General features: G+C 37.7%; 1 protein-coding gene and 1 non-coding gene across 2 annotated transcripts; both read right to left on the bottom strand.

The window, feature by feature from the left end:
* Positions 1-3,742, bottom strand: LOC140178125 (uncharacterized). The gene is made up of 4 exons (XM_072213378.1): positions 3,033-3,742; positions 2,879-2,961; positions 2,654-2,767; positions 1-150 (listed from the first exon to the last, which is right to left on the bottom strand). The coding sequence occupies exons 1-3, from the start codon at positions 3,220-3,222 to the stop codon at positions 2,684-2,686; spliced, it is 357 nt and encodes a 118-aa protein (XP_072069479.1). The 5' UTR covers positions 3,223-3,742; the 3' UTR covers positions 1-150; positions 2,654-2,683.
* Positions 3,743-12,570: 8,828 nt separating this feature from the next.
* On the bottom strand, positions 12,571-12,674 carry LOC112738661 (small nucleolar RNA R71). The gene has a single exon (XR_003169607.1). It is a non-coding gene; the product is annotated as a small nucleolar RNA R71 (small nucleolar RNA).
* Between the last annotated feature and the right edge of the window lie 6,149 nt (positions 12,675-18,823).

The following is an 18,823-nucleotide window of genomic DNA, read 5'->3' as shown; positions in this document are numbered from 1 at the left end:
TCATATTACAAGCATTAACCAATACAATTCCTATCCCTCTTACAGAATATATCAAGATAAAGGCGAGGGTACAATAAATAATAACTAAGGCAATACAAAGCATCTCAACAACAATACAAATAAACTCTTCGTGACTTCTGCGCCCATATCCTGAAAGGGGAAAAATGTAGGGGGGGTGAGAACATCATCCTCGAAAGGGTTCTCAGTAGAGGGTTTTTGGGAATTACTGTAATAGGATACGTGAAGATAAACCGTACCAGTGATTAATAACCGTCTTATGCCTCTTTTCAAAAACAACGGTTTACAATAAAAGTAAAGTCGGAAATCTTTTCTAAAAGAGGAACCGTTCAATTCTCAAAAACTCAAAAGCCTTTCAAAAAGGTTTAACCATGCTGAACCAAATAGCCTTTCACACTTTTTCGAACCAGAAACACAAAACCAAAACCAACCATCGATTCATCTCATTCCAACCACGGCCCTAGGCCCAAACAAATCCAACCAACAACCAATCACCACAGTCCAACAGAGTCCCAGTAGCAAACACAAATAGGAAGATGCAAGCACAAACAAACAGTTATTGCAAGTAGAACAATTAGCAATTAATCACATAGGCAAACCAAGTATAATATGCACACCCAAGCAATGTCACATAGATGCATATGATGCATGTCTGTCCCTAGTGGCTGATGATATCATCTGTCGGTTATAGAGCCAACCCGACAAGTCCTGGTAGCTAACCATTGGACTGTCCCTCTGTCGCGCATCCCCAACTCGAGTTATACTCAATATAAACTTGATCATAATCATGATCCATATCCAACACCCTCACTAGTGTATATTCACGGGGGCGAGCTCATCCGGGCTTTCACAGTGCCCGGCCACACTTACGACATAGGGTCAAAAGAGCTTCGAGTCTCAACCTGGAGCACGTGGTGGCTAGCCACTGCTTCCTCCCAGGGAAACTCTCATCTCCGATAGTGGAAGTGCAACATTCACATTTATCAATGATTCAGCATAAACATGCATTCAATCTCATCCATGGATCAACATCCATCTCAGCCATCCGACTCACGGTTCATTCCAGAACCAGCCAATATCCATATCATACACAGCTATTCCGGCTCACGGTTCAATCCAGAACCAATCAATATGTATAATCATACACAGCCATTCCGGCTCTCAACAAAACAGCACTTCCACATTCAAAATCATCAAATTCATGAAATCGGCATTTAAGCCATAAATCATTTTCTTAATTCATTTCACTTTGAAATCAAGTTTCAACTCTTTTCAGCCTTGACTTTAAAGATCTCATTTCTTAAATTATCTCAGGCTCATAAGCCACTTTTACTCAAGGAAAATTCCCTTTTTAAAATAAGCCACTCTCGGCTTCCTCTTTCCAAAACTTCCAAAACCATGGAAAGTTAAAGATTCCTTTTGAAACATTCAAAATCACCCATCCAACAATGGGATTTTTGTAACAAAAGTTTCTCGGCAAAGTCCCAAGTCCTTAGGGGAGAATAGCATAACTCATTTTGCCAAATTCATTTAAAATCATTAAAACCTTGGCTTTCCGATTTGAGTAATAAAATAAGATCTAAGCCAAACCGAGTCACGTAATCATTTATTTCCTTCAAAGCCGTTTCCTTTACTTAGGCAAAACCAGCTTCAACCCCCATGACAAATTCTAAAGCGTTTCAACTTGTTCAAAATTGTTTGTCTTGCAAAAGTTCAGGATTCAAAAAGTACTTAAAACCTTTCTCAAAACATTTCAAAATGAAACTTGTCAATAGACATTTAGGTTCTTTCAAAGTCATTGAAACTCCTCTAATTGAAACCCTCGAGTCAAATTCAAAGGCATTACCCTTGTCACATTTAAAACATCTTTAAAACATAAGTTTCACCTAATTAACTTTCTCCTGAAAGAGATACAATGCCTTTCTTACGAAGCAAGACTAAATCACAATTTCCTCTTTAATAATTCATTTCAAAAGCATGGATCATCCTTTTCTTGATAATTCAATTAAAATAGTAGAAGTCTTTAACTCATCATTTTTTTCCAAACAACATTTTAATAAAGACTCAGATTTTATAGAAATTCCGGCAGCATCTCCCCTAAAACTTGGACTTTGCCACCCGGTTCGGGTCCCAACAAAACCATCCCACAACCCTTTTCCAACAGCCCGAATTCCAAAATCAGTTCAAGGCAAGCCAAATCCAACAGTCATCTCAATTCCGTATTTCAAGGAAACCGTTTCAAAAATCAAATCATTATCAGCCGAATAAACTCATTTCCAAAGCTTTAAAGAAACGGTTCAGTAACAATCATTTATCAAAAACCAGATCATTTAAAGCAAGCCATGCTGAATTCAAGAGTATATTCTATTTTTCACATCATCAAAATAATTGACTCAATCCAAACCAATTCTCAACGGATTAAAATCAGATTTCAAATCTTTTAAAGAATCAACTTCAAAACATTACATTTCACAAAGCCGCACAACAATTCAACCAAACCAACATCCATAATCACTCGAGTCAATCAAATGACACATAAGGCAGACACAATCACCAAATACACAATATCTCATAACAGTATCCATATGTAATAATTCCAATATATAAGAATATAGTTTTTGGAAAGCGCCCCTACCTCAAAACGCAATTCCATAACCCAAACGCCTCACAGAGTCCTTTCCGCCTCAACCCGAACTAACGGCAACCAAAACCTCAGCTCCCAGCCACTTTTGCAATAACCATAGCAACTCTAGTCGCAACATATAATAATCAGGACTCGACCCCACGTTACCAAAACTCATATTCATTAACCAACACAACCGAAAACTAACGCGAGACTTTTCGAAACATAATTTCTTACCGGAATAACAACACGAAGCAGCTGCGATTTCGAACCGGCGGCAGCAACAACTCCGGCGGCGGCCAGAAACTCCGGTGGATCAACTAGAAAAACCGCACAGCATCAAAACCATCTCGAAAACCAAAAAGGCAGAAACCTCAAATGAAACCCTTACCGGCAACTTTTCCGGCGACAGCAGAAGTAGCCAGAACCTCTGGCAGTGGTTCAGGTGGCCTCAGAACTCCGGCAGCGGCGCTGTCAGACTCCGATGGTGTTTCAGGGCAGCTCCGGTGGCAAAAAGGTTTTCCGGCGACCATACACAGCAGACCCCCAACCACAGCAGCAACTAGGAGACCGGCGGCCATGGCGGCAGACTCTGACGGCACGGCAGCAAGGACGGTGGAACCACCCACGGCGACGGGGATACCCTCAACCACAACCGTGGCAGCAGCGGCGATGGAAGGGCAGCGTTGCTTCCTCACGACTCATCCCTTTCCCTCTTCTCTGTTCGCAGCTTCAACGGCGGCGGCAAGGGACGGGTTCGACGGCGGCGACGAGACAGGCTGGTCGGCGATAAGGAGGACGGCGGTCCCACGCTCGGCGATGGTGGCAGGCGGCGATGGCTTCCCCGCAGTGGCTCCCTTTCACGCATCTCCTCTCTTCCTGTGCGCGAGTTCAGCGGCGGCGAGACAGAGAGGCGCGACTCCCTTCCCCTTCCTCGGTCAGACGACGGCGGCAGTGAGACCAGCACGCCGGCGCAGGTCTTCCTCTCCTCTTCCCTTCTTCCGCGACTCAGTCTCTATTTCTCTCTGATTTTTGGCTTCTGTTCCTTTCCTTTCATGGAGAAAGAGGAAAGGAAACCGTGTGCTGCTGTTTGTGTTACTGAAGGGGGTTGGGGTGGTGGCTGCTGGGTTACAAGGATTAGGGTTTCATTTTCGAAACTTAGGGTTAGGGGCAATATAGTAATTTCACATAAAAATAGGGATAATATGGTAATTAAAACCCAAATTAAATCCAACAGTAATCATATATAGGAAAATACTATTTGCTCCTCAACTTTACAAATTATTTTCAATAAAATGCCCAAATCTAAAAATTAGAAATAATATAATTAATTACTCTATTTTCCAAAATAACAACATTAATATTTAAAATATTACTTATCTAATCCAAATCATGTAAAATCTCTATTATTTCATAACTATCAACTTTATAATTTAAATATAGAAAATAATCCAATAATTGTAAAATTGGATAATAATTATAATTCATCTCAAATTCAATAAATCAAAACTTGCCTTAATTATCTTTAATAAAATAATTTCTGAAATTAAGGCTGTAAATAACTATATGATTTGAGACTTGATCATAATAGGACTTTTCAGAGGTTCTGGGTCTTACAGAGCATGCATTGGACTTGGCAATTCTACACAACCCAAGCCCCCGCATCCGCCAACCGAAGGTGGAGCTCTTGAGAGACATTCTCCCCGGATCGTGTTCGTGCACGGAGGACCGTGCAATGCTTAAGTGTGAGGGAGGATTCGTCATTTTGGGGTGTAAACTTTATTTTCTGAACACTTTGCACTTTATTTTGTTTTCTTATATTATGTTTCTTGTAGATATTTGGAGTGTTTTTGACCATTGCATTGCATTTTCTTTTGGTATATATATCATAGCTTATATATAGTTATTGCATTATGCATTTTTGCATGGTATATAGTTTATAGCTAGAAGTTGTGATTGGATGATGTGAATAGTATAGCACCTAGTTTAATTTCGTCTTAATTGTTCATGTTAGTTTTTGCATTGTTAAAAATTAGGAAGAGAACTAGGAAAATTTAGAAAAATTGCATCCATCACAACATCATACATACATATAGAAAATAACTTTTGGTGAAAAACAACAAGGATTTTCAAAGAATTTTATTTCAAGGGCTTCTATTGAATTGATTTGAAAAATTATTTTTACACTTGCTTGAATGAATTTTTGTGGAACATAGAAGAAAGTAAAGAACAAATACCTTGTGAGTTTTTGAGCTATATTGAGTGGTTACACCTTTTAACCACTAATATTGTTCATTGTGTGATATATCTCTTCTATGATTGTAATCTTGGTTTTGTTTGATTCTTTATTTCCAATGATTGATGTTTTGAATTACATTGAGCATGATTGAGGCCATCTTTGATAAAAGCTTACTTTACCCATATAGCCTACCCTTTGCATTTACCATTGTTAAACCCCTATGCTTTAATTATCCCATTGTTCTTGATATTAGCACATCACAAACTTAGGCGGAAAACTATGAATAACCTTGAATTGCATCTTTGATTATCTTAGGTTGAGGTGTGTGTGTTATTTAAGTGTGGGAGAATCTTTGGGAAGCATTGGTAGAGACAAATTTTGTTTTGGATATTCATTAAAAATGTGGGAAAAATGGGTGCACATTCATGTGTCAATTTGCTTTAACCATATGCATTTGTCATAGAAAAAGAAAAAAAGAAATAGAAAAAAATGAAATAAAAAAAATATAATAATAAGAGGGGACAAAAGTTATCCCAAAGAAAAAGAAAAAAAATGATGAAAAAATGAATAAGAAATGCATATGTGTTTTGAATAGAAACTAAGGCATGAATGTGTGTGAAAAGAAGTAGTGGGTGGTTAGAATGCATTTTTGTGATTTGGTTGATATAGGTTGAGTGAGATACTTGAGCTAATCAAAGATCTAATTCTTTAGTCCACTTAGCCATATCTATCCCACCTTAACCCTAACCCCATTACAACCCTAATAAGTCCTCATGATAATTGCATTCATGCATCAATTACTTGTTGATTGTTAGATGAAAAGCAAAATCTTAAAAGCATGATTAGGAGGAGACTTGAGTGATCAAATCCTTAGACACCGAGTGCTTAGAGTGTATACACATCTAGTGAGGGTTCAATTACTCAACTCTATGTTTCCATGCCTCTTATCATGTATTCTTGCAAGTTGCTTCATTTTGATGAGTTAAATCAATTCTCTAAATTTTTGATTGCATTGAATTATTTCCTTGCTTAGCCCTATTTGTCTATACTTGCTTGGAAATTTGATTGTTTGCTTTCACCAATTTCATATAGATACTATAGATAGATATATAGGTATGGATAGTATATACATACTTGCATGCATATAGGTAGTTGCATTTAATAAGTTGATTACCCCTTTTTGATCATTCTCCTTGTTGGTTTAGCATGAGGACATGTTATCGTTTAAGTGTGGGGAAATTGATGAGTCCTTATTTGATGATATATTTTGACTCAATTTGGATGGATTCTAGCACACGAACTCACACTTAAGCACCAAAATAGCATACTTTTGTGTTTTGTCCTCAATTTGATCCTAAATGTGAAAACATGCATTTTTGTGCTTGAAATGAGCAATTTAATTCCACTTTTATTCCATTTGATGTCATGACATGTTCATTGAGTAATTTTAGGCTTTGGAGGCAAGAATAGAAAGCCAAAAGTGGAAGAAAGCATGTACAAGGGAGAAAACATGAAGAAAACAAGGAAAAGCACACACAGCGAAGTGTGCGTGCGCACAAGTAAGCGTGCGTGCGCACAAGCACATGTGCGTACGCATAGGTTAAATTTCAGCCAAGTGTGCGTACGCACACATCTGTGCGTACGCATTGGAACCTGCACATGATTTCATTAATGAAACATGTGCTGCGCGAATTTTGGAGGCTTTTGGCCTATTTTGGAAGGCTTGAAGGCTGAATTTGGATGCTATATGAAAGGGAATTCAATACATATCAAGGGAGCTCACTTAGATAGTTTAATTTCATAGTATTAAGAGTAGGAGTAGTGTAGATAGTAGAATGCTCTCCTAGGGTTTCATTTCCATTTCTATTGTAGCATTTTATAGCAAGCTTTGATTTTGGATTTTGCTTCTTTAATTGTAAGTACTCTTTAATTCCTCTTTAATTACATTGTCTTTATCTTCAATTTCCTTTGGTTCAAGTTACTTTGTTCATATTTGAAATTTTGAGTTTCTTGAAATTTTGATTGATGAATTTAATGTTTCATGTTTTTTTTATGTTTGTTGGATTGTCTCTTGATGATATTGTTGATAGTTGGTTATAGTTTTCTATTTTTCCTTGCAATTTCCCATGTTTTATTTTGATGCACACAAGGTGTTTGTGAAAATTCCAACTTTAGAATTTGAGAGGATTTTCACACCTTGTCTTGGGATTTGAGTTCCTAGGATACTAGAGTCATAATGTCCGACATTTAGTGATAATTCTTGAGTAGTTAGTTGACTCTTGTTTCTATTGACGCTAGCCTTTTATCAACTAGTTTGGTAAGTTAATAGGACTTATAGATTAAGGTCAATTATGCTTGCTTGGCTTACTCCTCGATGTTAGGGGTTAACTAGGCGAGATTGATTCATCATAATTATCATAGTTGTGGTTATGGTGATGATAGGATTCCTTGGATCCTCATTCTCAAGTCAAGGCTCTTTTCATGCACTTATAGCATTTTCACTAGTTTTGATCCTATTTACCTTTGCTTTCATTAATTCCCAATTTTGATCATTGCTTAGTTCTTTTATTTCTTAGTTCATTTAATCTTTAGTTCTTTGATTCAAAATCCCTTTTTGCCTCTACAACCGAAAGAGCAACACTTCCAATTGCATCCTAGGGAGAACGACCTGAGGTTTAATTACTCTCGGCTTATTTGTTTTGAATTCAATTTAACATTTGATTGATGTTCAATTGTTGAGTTTGGACTATACTTGCAACGGACAAATTCTATTTTTAGTGTGAAAATCCAAACCTATGCTTTTGGGTGTTGTCAATAGCCTTTTGTATTAAATCCCTGAAACAAATACAATTGTTAGTCGAATGACTAGTTGCTTGATGAAACTTACAATAAGGTTTCCCTTTTTAAATCTTTTACCGAAAGCAAAGTTCTACCTTCAGGTAAAATTAACTGTTTATCTTTATGCAACACATCGAAATCTGATTAGATTTTGAAATATCAAAACTATATCTCTTTCCACTTTTCAGTTTTGAATCATTCGACTTCTCATTGATAGGGATTTTCTTTAGTAAAGAACAAACATAAGGTAGGCATTTCCTATAAGAGACTTCTCATTCGAGCTCCTCATCGGAGGACTCAATTGCCACATAAGAGACTTTCTCTTTTCAAGAAAAAGGTTTACTCTTCAACCTCCTTTCATCATTCTTATATTTTTCTTTTTCTTTCCTTAGAATTTCAACCTGACGAACTCTCTCAGCCAAATGAGCCAAGTTAGGTATATGAACATTAAGCAACTTTCGTCGTATATAAAACCCTAATCCCATAACTGCTATTTTTACCACTTCACTTTCAGGGAGAGACACATAGCACCTGCTCCTAGCGTTTTTGAAACGAAACATATAATCATCAATGGTTTCACCATCTTCACATTTCAAAGCCACTAGATCAGTAATTGCTACATTCATTTCACCCCGATAGAATTGGGCATGAAAAGCAGTTTCTAACTGAGCCCATGTTGTTATCGAATTCAGTCTAAGATTCGAAAACCAAGTAAATGCATTCTTCGTTAACAAAGACGAAAAAAACTTCATTTTCAAATTTTTATCATTGGCTAAATTTCTGATGAGCGGATAATTTATACCCTTTTTGGCATTGTTTTTGCATAGTTTTTAGTATGTTTTAGTTACTTTTTATTATATTTTTATTAGTTTTTATTCAAAAATCACATTTCTAGACTTTACTATGAGTTTGTGTATTTTTCTGTGATTTCAGGTATTTTCTGGCTGAAATTGAGGGACCTGAGCAAAAATCTGATTCAGAGGCTGAAAAAGGACTGCAGATGCTGTTGGATTCTGACCTCCCTGCACTCGAAGTGGATTTTCTGGAGCTACAGAAGTCCAATTAGCGCGCTCTCAATTGCGTTGAAAAGTATACATCCTGGGCTTTCCAGCATTATATAATAGTCCATACTTTGCCTGAGATTTAATGGCCCAAATTGGCGTTCAAAGTCAGCTTAAAACATCTTAGCATAAAACGCCCAAACTGGCACTAGAATTGGAGTTAAAACTGGCAGCAAAGCTGGCATTTAACTCCAGAAATAGCCTATGCACGTGTAAAGCTCAATGCTCAGCCCAAGCACACACCAAGTGGGCCCCGGAAGTAGATTTCTGCACTATCTGCACTTAGTTACTCATTTTCTGTAAACCCTAGTTACTAGTTTAGTATAAAAACTATTTTTAGAGATTTATTTTATATCTTTGGATCATTTTTAGGTCTTTTGACCATCTATAGACTATTGTACACGTTTGAGAGGCTGGCCTCACGGCCATGCCTAGACCTGTCACTTATGTATTTTCTACGGTGGAGTTTCTACACCCCAGAGATTAAGGTGTGGAGCTCTGCTGTTCTTCATGAATTAATGTAATTACTACTGTTTTCTATTCAATTCACGCCTACTTCTTCTCCAAGATATGCTCTCGTTCTTAATTTAGTTAAGTCAGAATGAAGGGGTGATCCGTGACAATCACCCAATCTTCGTTACTCGCTTAGCCAAGGTCGCGTGCCTGACAACCACAAAGCGATCTACATGATGTTCAACGTAGTCAGTGGACGACAGCTGGAGTATATTCTCTTGGGTTTCTAATCTAAGATTAGAACCTTCGTGGTATAGGCTAGAATTATTGGCAGCCATTCCTGGGATCTGGAAAGTCTAAACCTTATCTGTGGTATTCCGAGTAGGATCTGGGAAGGGATGACTGTGACGAGCTTCAAACCTGCAAATGTGGGGCACAAGTGACAGTGTGCAAAAGGACAATGGTCTTATTCTTACGCTAGCAGGAACCGACAGATGATTAGTCGTGTGGTGACAGTGCATATGGATTTGTTTTCATCTGAGAGGATCTTACTGCTTGCCATGGAAGGAGGTAACGCATGGTTGGAAGAAGGCAATAGGAAAGCAGAGGTTCAGAAGCAACAAAGTATCTCTATATGCTTATATCAAATTCCCACCAATGAATTACATAAGTATTTCTATCTTATTTTATATTTTATTTATATTTTAATTATCAAAACCTTATAACCATTTGAATCCGCCTGACTGAGATTTACAATGATGACCATAGCTTGCTTCAAGCCGACAATCTCCGTGGGATCGACCCTTACTCACGTAAGGTTTATTACTTGGACGACCCAGTGCACTTGCTGGTTAGTTGTGCGGAGTTGTGAAAAAGAGTTGAGATTACGATCGTGCGTACCAAGTTGTTGGCGCCGTTGAGATCACAATTTCGTGCACCAAGTTTTTGGCGCCGTTGCCGGGGATTGTTCGAGTTTGGACAACTGACGGTTCATCTTGTTGCTCAGATTAGGTACTTTTATTTTATGTTTAAGATTTTTAATTTTTATTTATTTTCGAAAATTTTCAAAAAAAAATAATAAATAAAATAAATAAATTATTCTATGTTCTTCAGAATTTTTAAGAATGAATTCTAGAGTTTTAGATGATATGTGAAGCCTGGCTAGCTGCTAAGCCATGTCTAATCTTTTGGACTGAGGTTTCCACTTATCTCTAGAAGAGCTTCTTTGGATTTCTCATCAATTTAGCTGTTGTATGTAATGCTCTACTGAAGCTTGGCTGGCCATCTGGCCATGTCTAATCTTTTGGACCGAAGCTTTCACATAAAGCTTGGCTGGCTATTAAGTCATGTCTAAAATTTTGGACCGAAGCTTTAGACTAACATTACATAATTCCTAGAATTCTTATTAAAAATTTTGGATTCCTTTATTTTCTTTTTCAAAAATAATTTTCGAAAAATCCAAAAAAAAGTTACAAAACCATAAAAACCAAAAATTTTATATTTCTTAAAATTTTCAAAAAATACATGCATTGAGTTCTTCATAATCTTCAAGTTATTCTTGCATATTTCCTTGTTTGATCTTTGCATTTTCTTGTTTGGTGTCTTTTCTTGTTTTTCATATGCATTCTTGAATTATTAGTGTCTAAAGTTTAAAAAAAATTAAGTTTGGTGTCTTGCATGTTTTTCTTGTCTTAAAAATTTTTCAAAATTATGTTCTTGATGTTCATCATGATCTTCAAAGTGTTCTTGCATGCATTATTAGTTTTGATCTTAATTTCTTGTGCTTTGCATCATTTTTATGTTTTTCTCTCTCCTTATTAAAAATTAAAAAAAAAAAACCTTTTGCTTATTTGCTCATAAATTTCGAAAATTTGAATTGATTTAGTCATAAAGTTTTAAAATTTAGTTGTTTCTTGTTAGTAAAGTCAAAATTTCAATTAAAAAATTCTATCTTTTTCAAATCTTTTTCAAATCTTTTTCAAAAATCAAATCTTTTTCATTTTTGTATATATTTTCGAAAACTTTAAAACTTTGATTTTAAAAATCTTCTTCCTATTTTTATTTCATAATTAAAGCTAACAATTAATATTTAGATTCAAAAAAAAATTCAAGTTGTTACTTGCCTATTAAGAAGGGATCAATATTTAAATTCTAAAATCATATCTTTTAGTTTCTTGTTAGTCAAGTAATCAACTTCAATTTCAAAAATCAAATCTTTTTAATTTCTAATTCAAATCTTTTTCAAAATAAATTTCAATCATGTCTTTTTTAAAATTTAATTTCAAAATCTTTTTCTAACTTCTCATCTTTTTAAAATTGATTTTCAAATCTTTTTCAATTAACTACTTGACTTTTTGTTTGATTTTAAAAGTTTTCTATTTCAATCATATCTTTTTCAAAACCACCTAACTACTTTTCTCTCTCCAATTTTCGAAAATCACTAACCACTTTTTCAAAAATCTTTTAAATTAATTAATTTATTTAGTTTTCAAATTTTATTTTATTTCTTCTTTTTAATTTTCGAATACTAACCAATAATTAAAATAAAAACAAAAATATTTTCCTTTTATTTTAATTTAAAATTCAAATTCTTCTTCCTCTCATCTCTTTCTATTTATTTATTTATTTACTAACACTTCTCTTCTTCTTAAAAATTTGAACCCTCTCCCTCTCTCTGTGTTCGAATTCTTCATCTTCTCTCTTCTTCATTCTACTCTTCTATTCTTCTAGTCACATAAAGGAATCTCTATACTATGACATAGAGGATTCCTCTTCTTCTCTGTTATCTTGTTTTTCATATGAGGAGAAACAAGGATAAAGACATTCTTATTGAAGCTGATCCTGAACCCAAAAGGACTCTAAAGAGGAAGCTAAGAGAAGCTAAAGCACAACACTTTGGAGAGGACCTTACTGAAATTTTCGAAAAAGAAGTAGATATGGCCAAAAATAACAACAATGGTGGAGATACAAGGAAGATGCTTGGTAACTTTATTGCACCCTCTTCTGACTTCTGTGGAAGGAGCATCTCAATTCCTGCAATTGGAGCAAACAACTTTGAGCTTAAGCCTCAATTACTTTCTCTAATGCAGTAGAATTGCAAGTTTCATGGACTTCCACTAGAAGATCCTCATCAGTTCTTAGCTGAATTCTTGTAAATCTGTGACACTGTTAAGACTAATGGGGTTAATCCCGAGGTCTACAGACTTATGCTTTTTCCCTTTGCTGTAAGAGACAGAGCTAGGACATGGTTGGACTCACAACCTAAAGATAGCCTGAACTCTTGGGAGAAGTTGGTCAATGCTTTCTTGGCCAAATTCTTTCCACCTCAAAAGTTGAGCAAGCTTAGAGTGGAAGTCCAAACCTTTAGACAGAAGGAAGGTGAATCCCTCTATGAAGCTTGGGAAAGATACAAGCAATTGATCAGACGGTGTCCTTCTGACATGTTTTCAGAATGGAGCATCATATGTATATTCTATGATGGTCTGTCTGAATTGTCCAAGATGTCATTGGATCACTCTGCTGAAGGATCTCTTCATCTAAAGAAGACGACTGCAAGAAGCCCAGGAACTCATTGAAATGGTTGCAAATAACCAGTTCATGTACACTTCTGAAAGGAATCCTGTAAATAATGGGACAACTCAGAAGAAAGGAGTTCTTGAGATTGATACTCTGAATGCCATATTGGCTCAGAACAAAATATTGACTCAGCAGGTCAATATAATTTCTCAGAGACTGTTTGGAATGCAAGCTGCATTAGGCAATACTAAGGAAGCTTCCTCTGAAGAAGAAGCCTATGACCCTGAGAATCCTGCAATGAAAGAGGTGAATTACATGGGAGAATCCTATGGAAACACTTATAATCCTTCATGGAGGAATCATCCTAATCTCTCATGGAAGGATCAATAGAAGCCTAATCAAGGCTTCAATAATAATAATGGTGGGAGAGCACGGTTTGGCAATAACAAACCTTTTCCATCATCTTCTCAGCAACAGACAGAGAATTCTAAGCAGAGCCACTCTGACTTAGCAACTGTAGTCTCTGATCTATCTAAGACCACTCTCAGCTTCATGACTGAAGCAAGGTCCTCCATTAGAAATTTAGAGGCACAAGTGGGTCAGCTGAGTAAAAAAGTTACTGAACTCCCTCCTAGTACTCTCCCAAGTAATACAGAAGAGAATCCAAAAAGAGAGTGCAAGGCCATAAATATAACCAACATGGCCGAATGCATGGAGGAGGAAAAGGCAGTGATTTCCAGTGAGGAAGACCTCAATGGACATCCACTGGCCTCCAAGGAGTTCCCTAATGAAGAACCAAAGGAATCTGAGGCTCATATACAGACCATAGAGATTCCACTAAACTTACTGTTGCCATTCATGAGCTCTGATGAGTATTCTTCCTCTGAAGAGGATGAAGATATTATTGAAGAGTAAGTTGCTCAGTATCTAGGAGCAATCATGAAGCTGAATGCCAAGCTATTTGGTAATGAGACTTGGGAGGATGAACCTCTATTGCTCATCAATGAACTAAATGATCTGGTTCAACTGAAATTACCTCAGAAGAAACAGGATCCTGGAAAGTTCTTAATACCTTGTACCATAGGCACCATGACCTTTGAGAAGACTCTGTGTGACCTGGGATCAAGTATAAACCTCATGACCCTCTCTGTAATGGAGAAACTAGGGATCTTTGAGGTGCAAGCTGCAAGAATCTCACTAGAGATGGCAGACAATTCAAGGAAACAGGCTTATGGACTTGTAGAGGATCTCTTAGTGAAGGTTGAAGGCCTATACATCCCTGCTGATTTTATAATCCTAGATACTGGGAATGAAGAGGATGAATCCATCATCCTTGGAAGACTCTTCCTAGCCACAGCAAGAGCTGTGATTGATGTGGACAGAGGACAGCTAGTCCTTCAATTGAATGAGGACTACCTTGTGTTTAAGGCTCAAGGATCTTCTTCTGTAACCATGGAGAGGAAGCATGAAAAGCTTCTCTCAATACAGAGTCAAACGGAGCCCCCACACTCAACTTCTAAGTTTGGTGTTGGGAGGCCACCATTAAGCTCTGAGTCTCTGTGAAGCTCTCTAAGAGCTCACTGTCAAGCTATTGACATTAAAGAAGCGCTTGTTGGGAGGCAACCCAATGTTATTTGATTATATTTATTTATTTTCCATAGTTATTTTATGTTTTCTTTAGGTTGATGATCATGTGAAGTCACAAAAACAACTGAAAAATCAAAAACAGAATAAAAATAGCATTAAAAATAGCACACCATAGAGGACAGGCTTACTGGCGTTTAACGCCCAGCCTGGCAGTATTCTGAGCGTTAAACGCCAGAATGGGCAGCACTCTGGGCGTTTAACGCCAGAAAGGGCTGTCTGGCGTCTGGCTGGCGTTTAACGCCAGAAAAGGGTAGCAGAGTAGCAGGACTGGCGTTTAACGCCAAGAAAGGTAACAGGACTGGCGTTTAACGCTAGGAAAGGTAGCAGAGCTGGCGTTAAATGCTAAAATTGGCACAGAATGGGCGTTTAAACGCCAGAATGGTGCAGGGACTCAAATTCCTTGATACCTCAAGATCTGTGGACCCACAGAATCCCCACCTACCCCACCTCTTCTTCTCTCCTCTTCACACCTTTCCATAACACTCTTCCCCAAACACCATTGACCAATCCCATCAAAACCTCTTCCCCAAATACCCTTCACCTATCAAATTTTACCCTTTTCCCCATATTCTCTTCACCACTCACATCCATCCATCATTAAACCCCACCTACCTCACCATTCAAATTCAAACCATTTTCCTCCTAAACCCACCCACACATGGCCGAATACCCTTTCTCCTTTACCCTATAAATACCCCTCCGTACCACCTTCATCTTCACACAACATACACACTACTACCCCCTTGGCCGAACCACTCACCTCCCTCTATTTCCTCCATTTCTTCTTCTTCTACTCCTTAAGTTTGGTGTGGGAAAAGCTAAAGCTTTTTGTTTTTCCATAACCATTAATGGCACCTAAGGCCGGAGAAACCTCTAGAAAGAGGAAAGAGAAGGCAATTGCTTCCACCTCTGAGTCATGGGAGATGGAGAGATTCATCTCAAAGGTCCACCAAGACCACTTCTATAAAGTTGTGGCCAAGAAAAAGGTGATCCCCGAGGTCCCCTTTAAGCTAAAAAAGAGTGAATATCCGGAGATCCGACATGAGATTCGAAGAAGAGGTTGGGAAATTCTCACCAACCCCATTCAACAAGTCGGGATCTTAATGGTTCAAGAGTTCTATGCCAATGCATGGATTACTAAGAACCATGACCAAAGTGTGAACCCGAACCCAAAGAATTGGCTCACAATGGTTCGGGGGAAATACTTGGATTTTAGTCTGGAAAATGTGAGGTTGGCATTTAACTTGCCAATGATACAAGGAGATCCTCACCCTTTCACTAGAAGGGTCAACTTTGATCAAAGGTTGGACCAAGTCCTTAGGGACATTTGTATGGAAGGCGCCCAATGGAAGAGAGATTCAAGAGGCAAGCCGGCTCAACTAAGAAGGCTTGACCTCAAACCCGTGGCTAGGGGATGGTTGGAGTTTATCCAATGCTCTATAATTCCTACTAACAATTGGTCTGAAGTTACTGTAGACCGGAGTATCATGATCCATAGTATCATGAATGGAGAGGAAGTAGAAGTTCATGAGATCATTTCCCTAGAACTCTACAAGGTGGCGGATAAGCCCTCCACTTTGGCAAGGTTAGCCTTCTCTCATCTCATTTGTCACCTTTGCAATTCAGCTGGAATTGTCATAGAGGGAGACACCCTCATTGAAGAGGACAAGCCCATCACTAAGAAAAGGATGGAGAAAACAAGAGAGCCCACTCATGGACCTCAACAAGAGTATGAGGAAGTTCCTCATCATGAAATCCCTGAGATGCCTCAAGGGATGTACTTTCCTCCACAAAACTAAGGGTGGAGCACCAAGAGCATTCCATCCTCTTCCATGAAATTAGAGAAGACCAAAGAGCCATGAGGGAGGAGCAACAAAGGCAAGGAAGAGACATAGAGGAGCTAAAGCACTCCATAAGATCTTCAAGAGGAAGAACTAGCCGTCATCACTAAGGTGGACCCGTTCTTTAATTTCCTTGTTCTTTATTTTTTGTTTTTCGTTTACTATGCTTTATGTTTGTCTATGTTTGTGTCTTTATTACATGATCATTAGTGTCTAGTATCTATGCCTTAAAGCTATGAATGTCCTATAAATCCATCACCTTTCTTAAATGAAAAATGTTTTTAATTGCAAAAGAACAAGAAGTGCATGATTTCAAATTCTATCTTGAAATTAGTTTAATTATTTTGATGTGGTGGCAATACCTCTTGTTTTCTGAATGAATGCTTGAACAGTGCATATTTTTGAATTTGTTGTTTATGAATGTTAAAATTGTTGGATCTTGAAAGAATGATGAAAAAGGAGAAATGTTATTGATAATCTAAAAAATCATAAAATTGATTCTTGAAGTAAGAAAAAGCAGTGAACACAAAGCTTGCAGAAAAAAATGGCGAAAAAAAAGAAAGAAAAAGAAAAAAGAAAAAACAAGCAGAAAAAGCCAATAGCCCTTTAAACCAAAGGGTAAGGGTAATAAAAAGGATCCAAGGCTTTGAGCATTAATGGATAGGAGGGCCCAAAGGAATAAAATCCTGGTCTAAGCAGCTAAACCAAGCTGTCCCTAACCATGTGCTTGTGGCGTGAAGGTGTCAAGTGAAAAGCTTGAGACTGAGTGGTTAAAGTCGTGGTCCAAAGCAAAAAGAGTGTGCTTAAGAGCTCTGGACACCTCTAACTGGGGACTTTAGCAAAGCTTAGTCACAATCTAAAAAGGTTCACCCAGTTATGTGTCTGTGGCATTTATGTATCCGGTGGTAATACTGGAAAACAAAATGCTTGGAGTCACGGCCAAGACTCATAAAGTAGCTGTATTCAAGAATCAACATACTGAAATAGGAGAATCAATAACACTATCTGAATTCTAAGTTCCTGTAGATGCCAATCATTCTGAACTTCAAAGGATAAAGTGAGATGCCAAAACTGTTCAGAAGCAAAAAGGCTACAAGTCCCGCTCATCTAATTAAAACTAATCTTCATTGATAAGTTTAGAATTCATTGTATGTTCTCTTCTTTTTATCTTATTTTGTTTTTAGTTGCTTGGGGACAAGCAACAATTTAAGTTTGGTATTGTGATGAGTGGATAATTTATACCCTTTTTGGCATTGTTTTTACATAGTTTTTAGTATGTTTTAGTTACTTTTTATTATATTTTTATTAGTTTTTATTCAAAAATTACATTTCTGGACTTTACTATAAGTTTGTGTGTATTTCTGTGATTTCAGGTATTTTCTGGCTGAAATTGAGGGACCTGAGCAAAAATCTGATTCAGAGGCTGAAAAAGGACTGCAGATGCTGTTGGATTCTGACCTCCCTGCACTCGAAGTGGATTTTCTTGAGCTACAGAAGTCCAATTGGTGTGCTCTCAATTGCGTTAAAAAGTATACATCCTGGGCTTTCCAGCAATATATAATAGTCCATACTTTTCCCGAGATTTAATGGCCCAAACTGGCGTTCAAAATCAGCCTAAAACATCTTGGCGTAAAACGCCCAAACTGGCACCAGAATTGGAGTTAAAACTGGCACCAAAGCTGGCGTTTAACTCCAGGAACAGCCTATGCACGTGTAAAACTCAATGCTCAGCCCAAGCACACACCAAGTGGGCTCCGGAAGTAGATTTCTGCACTATCTGCACTTAGTTACTCATTTTCTGTAAATCCTAGTTACTAGTTTAGTATAAAAACTAATTTTAGAGATTTATTTTATATCTTTGGATCATTTTTAGCTCTTTTGACTATCTATAGACTATTGTACACGTTTGAGAGGCTGGCCTCACGGCCATGCCTAGACCTTTCACTTATGTATTTTCTACGGTGGAGTTTCTACACCCCAGAGATTAAGGTGTGGAGCTCTGCTGTTCTTCATGAATTAATGCAATTACTACTATTTTCTATTCAATTCACGCCTACTTCTTCTCCAAGATATGCTCTCGTTTTTAATTCAGTTAAGTCAGAATGAAGGGGTGACCCGTGAAAATCACCCAATCTTCGTTACTCGCTTAGCCAAGGTCGCGTGCCTGACAACCACAAAGCGATCTACATGATGTTCAACGTAGTCAGTGGACGACAGCTGGAGTATATTCTCTTGGGTTTCTAATCTAAGATTAGAACCTTCGTGGTATAGGCTAGAATTATTGGCAGCCATTCCTGGGATCCGAAAAGTCTAAACCTTGTCTGTGGTATTCCAAGTAGGATCTGGGAATGGATGACTGTGACGAGCTTCAAACCTACGAATGTGGGGCACAAGTGACAGTGTGCAAAAGGACAATGGTCTTATTCCGACGCTAGCGGGAACCAACAGATGATTAGCCGTGCGGTGACAGCGCATATGGATTTGTTTTCATCCGAGAGGATCTTACAGCTTGCCATGGAAGGAGGTAACGCATGGTTGGAAGAAGGCAATAGGAAAGCAGAGGTTCAGAAGCATCAAAGTATCTCTA

The sequence above is a fragment of the Arachis hypogaea genome, chromosome 13, assembly GCF_003086295.3.
Source record: "Arachis hypogaea cultivar Tifrunner chromosome 13, arahy.Tifrunner.gnm2.J5K5, whole genome shotgun sequence".
NCBI classification, from domain to species: domain Eukaryota; kingdom Viridiplantae; phylum Streptophyta; class Magnoliopsida; order Fabales; family Fabaceae; genus Arachis; species Arachis hypogaea.
The sequence above is the reverse complement of the archived record's forward strand: the minus strand, read 5'-3'. Positions and strand labels throughout refer to the sequence as shown.

Bases quoted from the DNA above. Each gene is read 5' to 3' on its own strand.
- LOC140178125 (XM_072213378.1), bottom strand. From the start codon at position 3,222: ATGGCCGCCGGTCTCCTAGTTGCTGCTGTGGTTGGGGGTCTGCTGTGT. The intron at 2,962-3,032 runs GTAAGGGTTTCA...CGGTTTTTCTAG, and splicing joins TGTCGCCGGAAAAGTTGCCG to TTGATCCACCGGAGTTTCTG. The intron at 2,768-2,878 runs GTAAGAAATTAT...TGTTGCGACTAG, and splicing joins TGCTTCGTGTTGTTATTCCG to AGTTGCTATGGTTATTGCAA.